The sequence below is a fragment of the Dryas octopetala genome, chromosome 2, assembly GCF_963921425.1.
Source record: "Dryas octopetala chromosome 2, drDryOcto1.1, whole genome shotgun sequence".
In the NCBI taxonomy this organism is placed as follows: Eukaryota; Viridiplantae; Streptophyta; class Magnoliopsida; order Rosales; family Rosaceae; genus Dryas; species Dryas octopetala.
The window spans coordinates 18,058,255-18,072,800 of record NC_141367.1 but is presented as its reverse complement, the minus strand read 5'-3'; the positions used below and the strand labels follow the sequence as shown (position 1 = coordinate 18,072,800).

The 14,546-nt window shown below is 33.2% G+C and overlaps 1 protein-coding gene across 1 annotated transcript; it reads right to left on the bottom strand.

Annotated features, from left to right (window-relative positions):
• Nucleotides 1–264: 264 nt before the first annotated feature.
• LOC147293652 (transducin family protein / WD-40 repeat family protein) lies at nucleotides 265–11,906 on the bottom strand. Its single transcript, XM_086231375.1, has 18 exons — nucleotides 11,746–11,906; nucleotides 11,591–11,618; nucleotides 11,068–11,168; nucleotides 9,447–9,650; nucleotides 9,067–9,310; nucleotides 7,954–8,129; nucleotides 7,275–7,357; nucleotides 6,820–6,892; nucleotides 5,888–5,953; nucleotides 4,490–4,532; nucleotides 3,833–3,972; nucleotides 3,319–3,528; nucleotides 2,539–2,623; nucleotides 2,138–2,432; nucleotides 1,630–1,891; nucleotides 1,260–1,476; nucleotides 939–1,150; nucleotides 265–634 (listed from the first exon to the last, which is right to left on the bottom strand). Exons 1-18 carry the CDS (start codon nucleotides 11,869–11,871, stop codon nucleotides 485–487), a joined length of 2,715 nt encoding a protein of 904 aa, XP_086087501.1. The 5' UTR covers nucleotides 11,872–11,906; the 3' UTR covers nucleotides 265–484.
• Between the last annotated feature and the right edge of the window lie 2,640 nt (nucleotides 11,907–14,546).

Sequence of the window (14,546 nt, the reverse complement as noted above, 5' to 3'; positions counted from 1 at the left end):
TGCTCATCTACAATGATGTGTTTTATTTTCCACCAAAACAAGATGATGTGTTTTATTCAAATCTTTACAATGTACAAATCACATTGGTCAATCTAATGTATATATAATAATGTATTTGATTATATCGATCCAGGACCACTTAGTAGATTGAGTAGAAGTTGGCTAACCACAAGTTTTAGAATAACCCTTATATTGTTACTCTTCCTTTTATTTCTCCTTTGCAACTTTTTCGCTTTTTTATTGAAAAATAGAAAGAGCAAGAAGAATCGAATCCTTAGTCTGAGTTGGGGGATATATAAGTGCTCAATGGCGAAATGGAGGATAAAGAAATAGAAAATTTGAGATTACAATAGCGAGCCAAAACTGATTAACTTAAGATTACAACAGAAATATCATTTACTATGCAGAACCAAGACCAGACCATAATACAAAATTGGGATGGACATTGAGTTGGGAAGAAATACATGCCAAAATTTCAGGGCACTCAAAACTGTGAATTGCTAAGAAAAGTGACCATGCATCTTGTACTTTGAAACAATTTGTCTAATCTTTGCCATGTTTTGCATTGTATGTCTAGGAGCTTCCTTGCCTTTTCCTGTAGTCTTGATTGGCACCGAATTGTTTCGCCATGGATCTGTCCAGGAAGAAAGCGAAGAAAAAAATCAAAGGCAAGATGTTAAGCTAAAAGTTGAGGGTCTTTTAAGACCAAATGGAACTTACAAATTTGATTTTACTCTCGATTCTTTAATTTGATAAAAGATATTTCATGCCAGTCACTTTTAATGGCAAATTGGTTCATTCTAAAGACAATGGAATCTTGTCAAATCTCTAAAAATCCTGTGACAGTGGTAATACTTGTTATTGATCAATTTCTTGATTAAAAAGAATGACTTATCAATGGAAATTTGGTTGAAAGCAAAAAGGAAAGGAAATCTTACCTTTAGAAACACCCTGATGACAGCTTGTACAAAGTCATAATTGTTTCTGCATGAAGTCTCATAGATAAAATAATCCAGAAGCAGTTCGATTGAAAGTAACTCCGGTCTCTTTTCAATTTCCTGCTCATCGTCATCTACAATCTGAAGCATTCGAAGTTCCATATCCACAGTTGACGGAGATAAACTTTTGATATAATCAGTAAATGCTGAAACTGCAACAAAATAAAGACCATTATTTCCGATCAACAAAGCAACCTTTTCAACTGAATCCCAAAAGAAATATTCACTAAATTCATAGATAGAGACTAAAGATATATTTACAATTCTTCATTTCTGCAGAGGACTGAAGAAGTTGCAAGAATTGTGATGGTGCCAGAGCAGACTTTATTCTAGTGTCTTCTACTTCAACACTTTTTGCCTCCTCATTCGCTGAGCCTGTGGGCTTAAATAATATTTCTCCTGAAAGAGAAGGAACCGAAGGCAAAAAGAAAGGAGCCCTTTCAGGTTTCTTTGGGGGTTCAATTGGTTTATTTCGGACCTGGGCATTGCGGAGATGTAACATAATTTACTGGTCAGTCACCGAGAAAATGTATAGGCAAAAAAGGTAAATTTAAATATATGACAATTATTGTGATTTACAAATGAGGTTAAAAAGCCAGAATTAAAACAATAACCAGTGGGAAAAGAATACCTTTATAATGTCTAAATTGATTAAGCTTTGCCACTGGCTTTTTGGTAATAATGAGAGAGTAACAAGATCTGGAATTTGCAGTTTAAGAGTTGGAAGAGCAGAAGCATCTTTAGATTGTGGATGGTTCACAATAGGCTCGTCAGAATCCTGAGCTTCAGAACCTCTTGTCGAAGAGACAGATGGCAATTTAACATTCACAACTTCCTTTCCACTTGCATAAGAATCAACCTTTGAAGCTCCAGAAAACATCGATTGATTCACCCTGATAAAATTCGCAGGTGTAGAATATGTTGATAAATGGATATTCAGGTATAAAAACAAAAGGAAATACTACTATATTAAAACATATCATATATTGCATGCTAAAACATTCACCATTAAAATAACATTTTTAATGTTCCACTCTAATGTGCAATCATAATCACATTTACCAACTTCAACCTCCCAATAACATTTCACTCTTTGCTTAGCTGCCTTGGAAGTCAAGTCAATCAAAATGAAGACTTACCAAAGGTAGACCCCATTTTGATCAACATGGGTAGTTGCTAGAACATCCATATTTGGTGACAGAGACAATGCTGTTATAGACACATCAACATGTAATGCATCTATTTGTCTTGCTAAAATAACATCCCAAACTCGAAGACTTCCATCCATGCTGGAGGACAAAAGCCATTTTCCATCCTCACTAAAGCACATGTCTGTAACACGATCTGTATGACCTTCAAATTTACGAACCATTCTTGATGCCACAACATCAAACAAGCGGATTATTAAGTCATCAGCCACAACAGCCAAAAGACCTGAAAGTTATTTTGAAGTGATCACAATATGATCCAAGGACTTTATGATAGCAAAACTGGAACAGAACAAACTAATATGACAAAAAATATATCAAACACAAATTACCATTCAGACGATTGTATACAATCTTGACAACAGAACACCCAACTTCCCATCTAGATTTCACTTCGCGTCCCTTGAAATCCCAAACCTGCACGTCAAAACATTTGAGGAATGAAATATCCAAAAAAACTTAGCAATTTTTTTTGTCCATTTATTTGGGAATAGGTTAGTTGATCTGGAGGAAATTTCTTGTCTAAGCTGTCTGTCTTTATAAATCAAGATGAGAATATACAAGGGTACAAAACACCTTCATGCAAACTAGCATATCCCTTAACATACAAACGGTCTAGGCCAGCCCACTACTATCCCCCTCATACACCAACGTAAATCCCCCACCATTTGGCACCACAGACCATGCACTCTATGTTATGAACCCTTACAATGGATCGGAAAAAGATAATCTCTAAGCCTTATGCATTACGGCCACCCAAAATTTCTATGAATGCAGGTGTCAAGTACAAGTAGTGTAGAAAAGCAAATGGTTAGGGAAGTTGCAGATGGATTGCAATGTGTGTATGCCAAGAGATGACAAAGGGAGTACTTCGAATATCATTTCCCTTCCCAAAAAGCCCCTTAGTAGAACCCATAAAGAAAAAAGGGGGAAAAAAGTAAAGCCCCTTAAATTTGCTTAGTTGAATGTCCCTTTTTCTTTCCGTCTTTCTTTCTTTAATTTAATTAATCCTTTCTCAATTCACTTCTTGTGCAAAGTTTGTATAGTGCTTGACTACTAAGTCCAATAGCAAGGTAGAGCATAATGTTTTTAAATGAGAAATACAGACTGACCTTTATGTCTCCATGATATCCTGCACTTATCATTAGAGTATTTGTCGAATCACAAGCAATTCCAACCACTTCCCCATCATGGGCAGTGCTTTTTTCTGACATGTCCACGTAACTGCCCCGGCTGATTCCAGATTGAAGGTTGAATCGCTCAATCCAACCAACTTCTGTTCCTAGTACAGCAAAATTGCCACATGCACTGATGGCACAGGCCTATCACCAAATAAATACAATCATTTACTATATTTTACAAATGATTTCAAAAGGATGGTGCACAGAAAATACTCTTTAGCATCAGGTCTACTGTCATTTCATACATTACAAATCATTGGGAATCATATGAATCCAAAGACGAGCAGAAATTTATTCACCAAAAAAAAAAGAGGAGCAGAAATTTCCTACTTGATTATTAAACCATGAAAAAAAAATGGATGTTGTATATCTTGTAAATATTGGCCTGGCCATAAGGGTAACGAAAAAGTGAGCAATAGAAATGTCAAAAGATTGAAAATCTAACCTTCACAGGTGTTGGGTTTTCTGGTCTTGGTTTCAGAACATGCTCACCAAGAACAAAGTTTTGAAGTCTCCACACATATGCCTGGGCAGAATCCATATGACATGTAACCACATTACACCAATCTCGCTCTCTTATTTCAGCTGAAATTTATTTTTCGCATAAAGAAAATTAGAAAAATTGCTAACTTTTACAGAAGAAAACGTAAAACAAGTCATTGATCACAGAAGGTTTCAATGAAATTGTTGCACTTCATGTTAAAGATGGCTCTTTATGATAAAGAAGATGATAGTGTATGTACATAAGATCATATGGTTGATTGAGGTAACAATAATTAGATAAAAATCCTACACCATCCCAGAAGTCATTAACAGCTCTTACTAAAATCCAGGAAATATGTGGTTCAATGTATACATGAGCAATCATCAATAATTAGAAAATGGACTGCTCGTCCATTTTCCTTGTACTTCCTTGGTTGTTTTCCTTATTACAATTTTGTTGAGGTTAGCTGACACCAAATTCAAATATATATCGAAATATTTTCTTGGCAGGTCATATATTGAGATATAAGACTAATTTCTAGTATTTCAGTTAGAAGTACGATTAACATTTAAAATGAAACGAGTAAGCATAAATTTAACACCTAGAGGAAGACCTTACCACAATCAAAAGCAATGACAGGCTTCAGTTTTATCTCTTCTTCCTAGAAGGTAAGAAAAACAGAAATTAAATAGTCAATCCATCTGCTTACTGAAATAGAACTAGTTGTCAATTTAAGGTTCACACAATGAAATATATCATCTAACCATCAATCACTTTGGTATAAAAGTCTAGCCATGGTGCATGGTTGGTATTGCATACAAATCCTAGTGTGGATACTTTACTAACTACCAGGTTTATCAGACCATAACCAAAAAATGGGAAAATATTAATGTAATTTACAGGAAATAGACTAGCTTTGTGTACAGTATATACTCTGTGGTTAATAAGACAATTACACATTACTTTACCCGCAGAGCATCTACCACAATACAATATGACATGAGAAGGTGAAACACTTCAGAAGGGCGCAAAACATGTGGGAAAAGGAGAGGGAGGAGGAAAAAGAACCAAATATATACACTTAGACAAATACTCGCATCCAAAAATTCCCTAGTTCAAGTAACGAATATTATACATAATGCATTAATTAACTTGGAAGATGAAATTGCAATGGCCAAAAAAAAAAATTGGAAGATGAAATTGTAGTGGATGGATCCATCCAAAACATTTCTAGTTTTAAACATTTTTCAAAAAGTGAAGAAATGTTGATCCAAAATTTTTTATTATTTAAGCGCATCCAAAATGGAAAAAAAAAATGATAAGTTAATTTCTCCTTTATGAAGTCAGTAGATAGAGAATAAAAATGGCATGACATCAGCATATATCTCATGATCAGACCAATCATGGTCATTTCAAACAAAAGCAATCAGCTCATCAACTATGCTTTTCAGCCTAATCTTAGGACCTACAAGGACCTAACTGACAAAAAATATAAAGCATTACATCGACCATTCACCCCACCCAGGCATATCCCTGTCAATACAACATGGCACAGGTAATGGTATGGCTACCAAACACTCAAATATGTGGAAAGCCTTTTGGAAACAAATAAATCTGACACTTGGATACATACCCACATCCTAAATGCATATCTGAGTCCATGTAACATAGTATATAACATATCAATTAAAAAAAATGATAGGAAATAAAAACTTTTGAGGAAAAATGAAGTACAATGAAAGATGGACAGCACATTCATCCATGCTCAAAATTTTTAATTCAATATTCCTATTCAATAAGAATTTAAAAAGAATGATACATGTTACAAGCAACACCAAGACAACTCTTAAACTAATATATTTGCTTTCATTAAATTTTGAGTGCATAGACCATATTGTTGTCCAAGGACAACAAAGTCTTACCCTCATAAAAGAAATGAATAAAAAACAAGAATACTCAATTTAGTTATACTAGGTACTGTTAAGAATGGAAAATTACTGTAGATCTCAGACATACCTTCATCCTCAGTTTCTTTGCTCGTTTGGATACATGACGTTGAGAGAGCTCTCTACTTTGCTGATCCTAATCACAACATGTAACTAATAACAATACTACATTGAATAAAATAAAGTGAATATTGTTTAGAAAACAAATAGTAGAGTAGAATTAAGCACACACGCTCGGAGATGAATGTATTATAAATATTCTAATTGTACATGGGATATGGCATGTTTGTACAAGAAAGATACAAAAAGGGTTTTGATTGAGTATTGTCAAACTAATATTCCATGATATCAAAATTCCAAGTTACCAATTTATGAAAAAAACAAATTAGTATCGTGATTGCCATCCTGCATTACATGTCAAATTGTTGCACACTAAATCCAAAAAGTGATACAATCTAAGATTAGAATGAGCTATTTATTGACTGCCAGAATTTCGAAAGGGCAAACAGAAAGAACAATGAAAAGATTAGTACCTAGGCAATGTGGACAAGCTAAGGACTGAAAACAAGGGGAATATTATGAAGCAAATTCAAGCCGGGAATGAGTCGAATGACAACAAAATGTACTTGTTTCCAATTGTGACCTGTTACTCTAAGAGCGAAAAAGAGGAAGAGTGGCTGGTAGCTGGGTGTGCATGAAAACTAAAGGTAGGGCTGAAGGATGAAAGCCTGAAACTTTGGTTTTGTTAAAGTTAACTTTCAAGGTGTGTTTAGCATGTGTGGGTTGAGTGAAAATTGGTTTTTAATTCATATTTTAATCTTCCCCATTGGTTCAAACGAATGATCACAATTGACCCATGCCTATCTTATGCACACAATTTATATGTAACACTACAAAGAGAGGATGTGAGGAATATAAAAGGCAAACATCTCCAATTTTGAGCAAGAACTTCTATAAGAATTGTTAAGAGCAAAAACACAAAACGAATGAACGAGTTCAAACCTGCATTACAGAGAAAAGGCGAAAGGCACGATCCTGACCAGCCGATAGAATGTGTCTCCCATTTGCATAAAACCTAAAAATAAAATTAACGAGTGCATTTAATAAAGAAATTATGTTGAAATGCAACCAATTCCCTCAAAATAAAAAAATAAAAATGGCATAAGCTTCACAGAAAAACTTAAAAATTTTACAAGTGACTTGGTACATAAATCAAAGTAAAGTTAGATTTGTACCATAGAAAAACTACAGGATAAAGAGTAACATCAAGAAATAAAAAAAAAAAAATTTTGAAAGAATTTACATAAGTACCACAAAGCAACATAGACATTTGGAAGGTCACAACATCAAAGGGCAGAAAATTGTGAATCCTATAAGCACCAAGATTCATCTAAAACTATAACAACGCTGGCAGAATCTAAAAGTTCACACCTAAATCACTATGAAAAGCATTATACCTTATGCATTGCGGAGGGGCACTATGACCACTTCTAAAGCGTAAAAGACGAGGATCTCCATCGCTTGTGTCAAAAATCCACATCTACAGGGACATAAAGAGTCACATATTTGATCAATTTTACTCCACAAGAAAAATCAAGGTCAACTAATAATATTTTATTTTTTGACAAGTAAACAGTCATCCAATAATGATAATATGCAAAACCTTATAATGTCTTACTCTTCAATCATTAATAAATACAATGTTTGAGCTAACAAGGCAGAATTTTAGCTTCATTGTTCTCAATTAATCAGAAAAATGAAAAACAATAACAATCCAGAAGAAACTTTGAGCCAAAAAAAAAAATCAGAAGAGGCAAAAGCAAATAACTATGGTTTAATAAAGACAATCGATATCCCTATGCTAGAATTACTATCTACAAACATGGATAATCTGAAGCAGCAGAAACAGTTCAAGTTGTCATGTTCTCATAAAAAGGCTTCTTTGCTTGATGAAGGAAATTGTGTTCAATCATGGTTATATGGTTCTTCAAAGTCTCAAGTATCCACTTATAATCTCTCATTAAGGCAACATCATACTGTTAATGACCAGGTTATGTTCTGCCTACAGAGTTTACCAAGTAAACTAAAAGCAAATTTTTTTTAAAGGAAACCAAGAAAGGACAATAAATTACTTACTTTAATGGAATTATCTGATGATGAACTCATTAACACAGGTTCATTCACAAAAAAATGCAGTGAAAGTATGGCACCATCGTGGGCCTCTTTTATAACTGATTGAAGCCTTCTTTTTTCAAGATTCCATATGCTTATGACGCCAGAAGAACCTCCAGATGCTAGAAGCGGCTGCCCATCTAAAAAGGAGGTATATATAAATGTAAGCATAAATTTGTGACCGACTTCACAGGTGATCATAAATATAAAAGTCATAACTCTTTTCTTTTTCTTTGTTTTTCTATAGGAACAATTTAAAAGTCATAACTCAAGAAGAACAATTGAGAACTATATATGAAACATACTTCAAGACTGATACCTACAGAAAATTAGAGAAAATAGATTTATTGGAAGACAGGAAAAAGCAAGAAAAATTGTACTTATTCCAAAATTATTATGACAGAGGAGTCTTTTATTGAATATCATTATGGACAAGCTTATTAAATCTTCCTTGTATGACGAACTGAATTTGAAATAATCCAAATTCATAAAAAGAAAGTATTACGCTTTTCCATCTAAATTGAAGAGATTAATATGCTACTCCTTGTAGAATTGGCTAGCAACCTATTGATCCTTGGCGGGGAATCTTTTTTCATTCCTAATTCCTAAATAATGCTCACCTCGACTACTACCATGACGAGACACTCACTTGATGGTTACACAAACATTATGTGCAAAAATTTCCTCTCTTAGGGTAATAAGAAATGATCTGGTTCCTGAAAATGAACCTTTATTGTCATTTGGGCCAAAAAACTTGGTTTCTAAGACTTTACCATACTATTACTTTTATTTAATGTAGAGAATTTGACCGAAGTGTTATTCACCTATTTACTCATGCATTTGTTTCGAACCCCATTTGATAGTAATTCTTGTGAAAAATACTTCTACAGTACCACTTTAACAATGTGTTACACTTCACTATAATACTAATATCTTTTATATTTTGTTAATATTTGGTAATTAAGAGCAAAGCAGAAAGACTTCTATAGTCTGAAAGCCTAACCCAGAATCTTTTAAAGCACCATGGTAAAACAGTAATGCATATACTAATATAAACCAAAATCATGACATTCTTACCTGTGCTGAAAGATAAGGCAGTAACAGCACCTCGTGTCGAATGAGTAAATGTGACCAATTCTTCATCATAACGAATGTTGTGAACATGAATTTTTCCATCAGCACAGCCAACTGCAACGACATCTAGTGCAGGAGATGAAACACAACTGCAGATAGAAGATTTCCATCCCTTGAAATCATAGAGTTTTTTCACTGTATTGATATTCCACAACTGCAGAGAACCTTCCTGACTCCCAATAATAACCTATACAGATCATAATGAGGATTTCATTTTAAATTGGAAGGATAAAAGATGTATAAATGAAATTTAATGACTGAAAATTTATGATAATTTTGTTCTGAAAATTTCACTAGAACTTCTTTAAGAAAAGAGCAGTTACCTTATTTAGGTAGGTATCTGGATGCATTATAATGCTAGGAGTAAAGTTGTTGTCGAACTTGATATTTCCAACTGGAGCAAGATTCTGATCAATTCTTTTAAATGCCCATATGAACAGATTACCTTCAACATCAACACTTAAGATATGCTCTCCAAACAATAGCAACAAATTGACCTTTGCATTATGGCTGCTCCACGTTGCTACCTGTAAAGTATCATAGTATTAGACATGAAGTTCAGTCCATCAAAAGCTTCTGAGAACAGACAAAGATGACTCCCAGTCTCCCCCTTAGCATAATAATTATAAGATTCTATCTAAGAGCTATGAAACGAGGATGGCAGCTTTTTCATAAGAAATGGTAGAATGACAGCATTGACCTTTAGTTTGCAAAACCATGATTTCCATTAGATTGCATTACTCATAATCAACTTACATAATTGATAGTAGCACAATCATCTCTTTCAAGTGTCACATAAATTTGATTTTACAGAAAACAGGACAAATCCATCTCCCCTTATATAATACAAATCATCTAGTGTGGTTGGTTTGCACAAGTTGTCAATTAAAAAATAATCAAACAAACAAATTCCAACAAGGAACATGACCACATACTGTTGAACATCCACAGAAAAATTTCAAGAGCAAACATATGTTCAGGAGTTTTTAATCAATACTAATTTGATTTTAAAAAAACAGGACAAACCCAACTCCCTTATATAATACAAGTCATCTAGTGTGGTTGGTTTAATGGTTTGCGAAAGTTATCAATTAAAAACAAATCAAACAAACATATTCCGACAAGATGAGCATATGTCTATTCACACTATTTCTTAGATTCATGGATCTCTTAGTTGTTGAGAGGGTTGCCCAAAAGCAGTATGTCTATAATTGATTTCTTTTGTATAATACTAATCCATTCCTTCCAGAATGAAGAAAGGAATTCCTACGGCTCCAATGAACAATGTAAATAAAACTAATACAAGCATCGGAAATAGCATAGTATTGTTGGACTCATGGGGATATGAGAAAAATAAAATTAGGTAGGTAGCTAGTATAGTTCCCTATCTATAATGTTGATATTTACTGAAATATTGGAGGAATCCCCTTTGATGGGTAGCAAAAATAAGTACAATTCCCCTTCCCTTTTTTCGGAAGAAAAGAAGGATCCGGACAAATTGTAGAAGATTTTCAAAAGAAAACAATGTTCAGGAGTTGATAATCAATACCAAAGAATTAGATTAAAGTCAAACAAAAAAACAGGAAAAAGAAAAGGCTCAACCTTCCACTAAGAAAAAAAATCCCAAAGAAAAAAAAAAGTTCCTGTATAGGACCAATATGGAAGTCACTCTTTCCACATCTTCAGCCTTCCATCCATAAGAGTTATCATCATTTAAATAAGAGTTACTACCATTTGACTAAGAAAGCATACAAAACATTAGTCCAATTCTTAAATTCACAGTTAAAATGAAGAGGTACAAAAGGGAAAAGAAAGAACTCTGAAACCAACAAACCATCCAAGGGTGAAGGGGTATATTGGGATTTAAGACGGAGGAAGGGGGTCTGATTAAGTAATATTCATCATTAGTCAAATAAATAGATGAAAAAGAAACCGTGGACCAACCTGATGAGCTCGCTTAAAAACAGCTATATCACTTCCATACGCAGCAAATGTGTACTCACGGTAGGAAGCAAGAGCTCTAATCTTCTTCGGCAATTGTGGACCTTCACAAATAATAAAAAAGTTCACATGATTACACTGCATGAACAAATCCAAAAACCCATAAAAAATGCAGTAGAACTTTATTTTTGGAAGAATGAAAAGTATTAAAAAACAACAAAAGACAACATTTTTCTCCCCCTGAAACATTGACATTGTTGTGACTTTGCATCCCGAAAGAAATTTTAACTTTTGTTCCATACGACTACAGTTTATAAGAATTCTAAGCTATAGAACACTTCATACATATCCGAGAATATAATTAATCAAACAAACAAGTGAAATTTGAAAGAATTTAGACAAATGTATTGGCAAATTATTCTAATTTTTTCATTAATACTACTATAATTAATTCCAATACTTAAATGATATAAACATATTAACTTGCGAATTTAAACAAACTTAAAATAATAAAAAAGGAACTTACCAACGAGGACTAAACTGAGTTTTGCGCACTGCAATGGAAAATTAAATAATAAAAAAAGTTAAATAAATATTAATGAGAATCAAAATTGTAACTTGAGCATCAACAGAAGTAATAGTAGTATCAAATGAGTAAGGAACCCAATAAATTAAGATTACATTGTAAACTTGGAAGGCCTTGCCGACGCTGACAGTGACAAAGGTTTCGGTGCCGAGGCGCTGAACAGAGAAGGGCACGGAGCTGGTTGTGTAGCCGATTGCTCTGTACGGCTCGAAGATGCCCATTCTCTCTCTCCTTCTCTTTCTTGCTCTTGCTTAGGGTTTTCTGAAGCTTTCGGAAAGACAAGTAGAGAAAGGAAACGCCAAGCGAGAGACAGAGACAGAGGGTTTAGGGTTTAGGGTTTAGGCGAAACGGTGCGTTTTTGGGGACCCAAGCTCCCAAATGTCATTCAATCATTACCATTGTAAATAACCGGGCCCACCAAGCCCATATAACGCTCCTTTTTGTTCTACTTCATATAAAAGTATAAAACCTCTTCTTTTTTTTGGCCAAGAAGTATAAAACCTCTTCAATGATAAAAAATGTCTACAAATTTATGCAGAGTGTTTAGTGAGTGGCCCAAAAAAAACAAAAAAGCAGAGTGTTTAGTGGCCAAAAAAAAGCTGAGTGTTTGAACATTATTTATGAGTATTCCAACACGGCTTGTATAATTATTTGGTCAATTATACCCGCAATTAAACATAATTTTGGGATGTTACTCATCAACGACAGAGCGTTTGAATGCTCGACGAAAATGGTTTTCAAACACTTGAAAATTGAAATGGACCGAGTTATCTTATTCCCTATTTTAAAATAATAAACAATAACAAAGAATAACATATCAACAATAAGTCAATAACAAAGAATAACATCCTAATTTTGGGGTGTTATATATCAACAATAACAAAGAATAACATAGAGCCGTTAGAATACTTGTAAGAAGTATTAGAACGCTTAACTATGTAGGGTGTATTCAATATAGAATTTGGTGGAATTTAAAAGCTGAGGTGTATTCAAGAGACTTTTAAAGAGTTTATAAAAATATAATTGTATTCAATTAAATTTTTTTTAGAATTTTAAAAAATTCATAAAAGCCCATGTGTATTCGATTAAAACTTTAGAGAGTACATGAAAATATTATGGTATTTAAAAAGTCATTGACTTTTGAAGAATTTATTAAATGATGAATTTTGATGGACTTTTTATGTGTATATCATGGTCATTATTTCTCCATGCTCTTCCCTGTAGATTTCCATGAATTTTATAACTTATAAAAACATATAATTAAGTTGTATTTTTATTTCTTTTATAATCTCTTCAAAAATTCACACCCTCTTCCAATACGAATTATGTTGTCTCTTTCTCATATATATATATATATATATATATATATATATATTGGTTTCATCATTACTATTATAATCAAAGTAGCATATATATCAAATGAAATATTTATGGTCCTATATAAAAGCTATATTTGAAAAGTTTGTGGAGAAAGTGCTTATAAGTGAAGGTAACGAGAGAAACTTACATATCCTTTGTTGTATACAACATGTGAGACATATAACATGATTATGTGATAGTCATATAACCATGTGTGTGTTTCACATGTTGTATACAACAAGTGATAAGTAAATTTTAGCCAAAAACAATACGTACATATATAGTTAATAAGATTTCATCTAAGGAATACCTCAATTATGGCGTCTCCAGATGGGCTGCCATGTCGCAGCCCCAGTTTTTATTTTTATTTTTTTCAACCAATTCTTTTTACGTACTAGAACAAAATTGGTGAACGGTAATAGTTTATCATGATTTTTCAGATTTGGTTTGCATGAATATTTTAATTTTGTTAAAATATTATTTACTTTATGCAAATATGATCATAAGAACTTATGATTTATTTGTTTTATGAACTATTTTAATTATATTTAAGCTCAAGTACATTTTCATCCATGAACTATGAGGTCTAGTTCAAATTAGTCCATGTACTATCAAATGTTTCAAATGAACACATAAACTAAACAAAAGCATACATAATGGCCCATCTGTCAAAATATTAGAGGGGTAATTTCATCATTTCATCCATAAACAATATTTAATTAACATTTAAATAACCAAATTAATATAACTAAATTAAAAAAAAAAAAAAAAAACCCACCCAGCCCCTTCACAAAAATAGAAAGAGTAAGGCTATATCGTCACAAAAAGAACATGGAATAGCCATGGCTTGCGTTGAGGGAGGCTTGGAGAAGTGTGGAAAGAGATGAGAAACGATCTTGAATTGGGAAACCTGCTAATGTAACTGATGGAAAAAATAAATCCTTTGGGGGCACTTTTGTATTATAGTATAACTGAGGGGTGATGGGGGGAGGCAGGGGAGGGAGGGGCTGGTAAAAGTCAATAAAAATCTATAAACTTTGCAAAAATCTATCACTTACAAAACTCAACAAAAGTCTGTATAAATCTGAATTGCATACACCCCTGCATCTGCACACTTAAAAATAGACCAAGTTGTTCCGGCAACAAATGAGAAGGTCCATTAACAACTAGCTATTGGCTACAAAATGCGATTGATATTTAGTTTTAGAGCCAATATTTTAAACACACTTCATTAGATTTAGATTTTTATAAGAATTACAATATATGTGACAAATCTTGAAATTAAAGTTCAAACAGATCGCATCATTTTTTTCTACAATGGAAGAAGACCTCGAAAGGTGGATCATCAAATTTATTCACTCAAGTGATGCAGCAATATTTTATTCAAATATGTCCTACTAGAGGCCTTACTTGCTAGATTCTGACATGTATAATGTGCATATCTAAATTACAATCCTTAATTTCGAATCAGGTGCACTATAACATCAACAAATGGAACTATAGCATCAACAAATGAGTTTGGCACTATGTAAACATG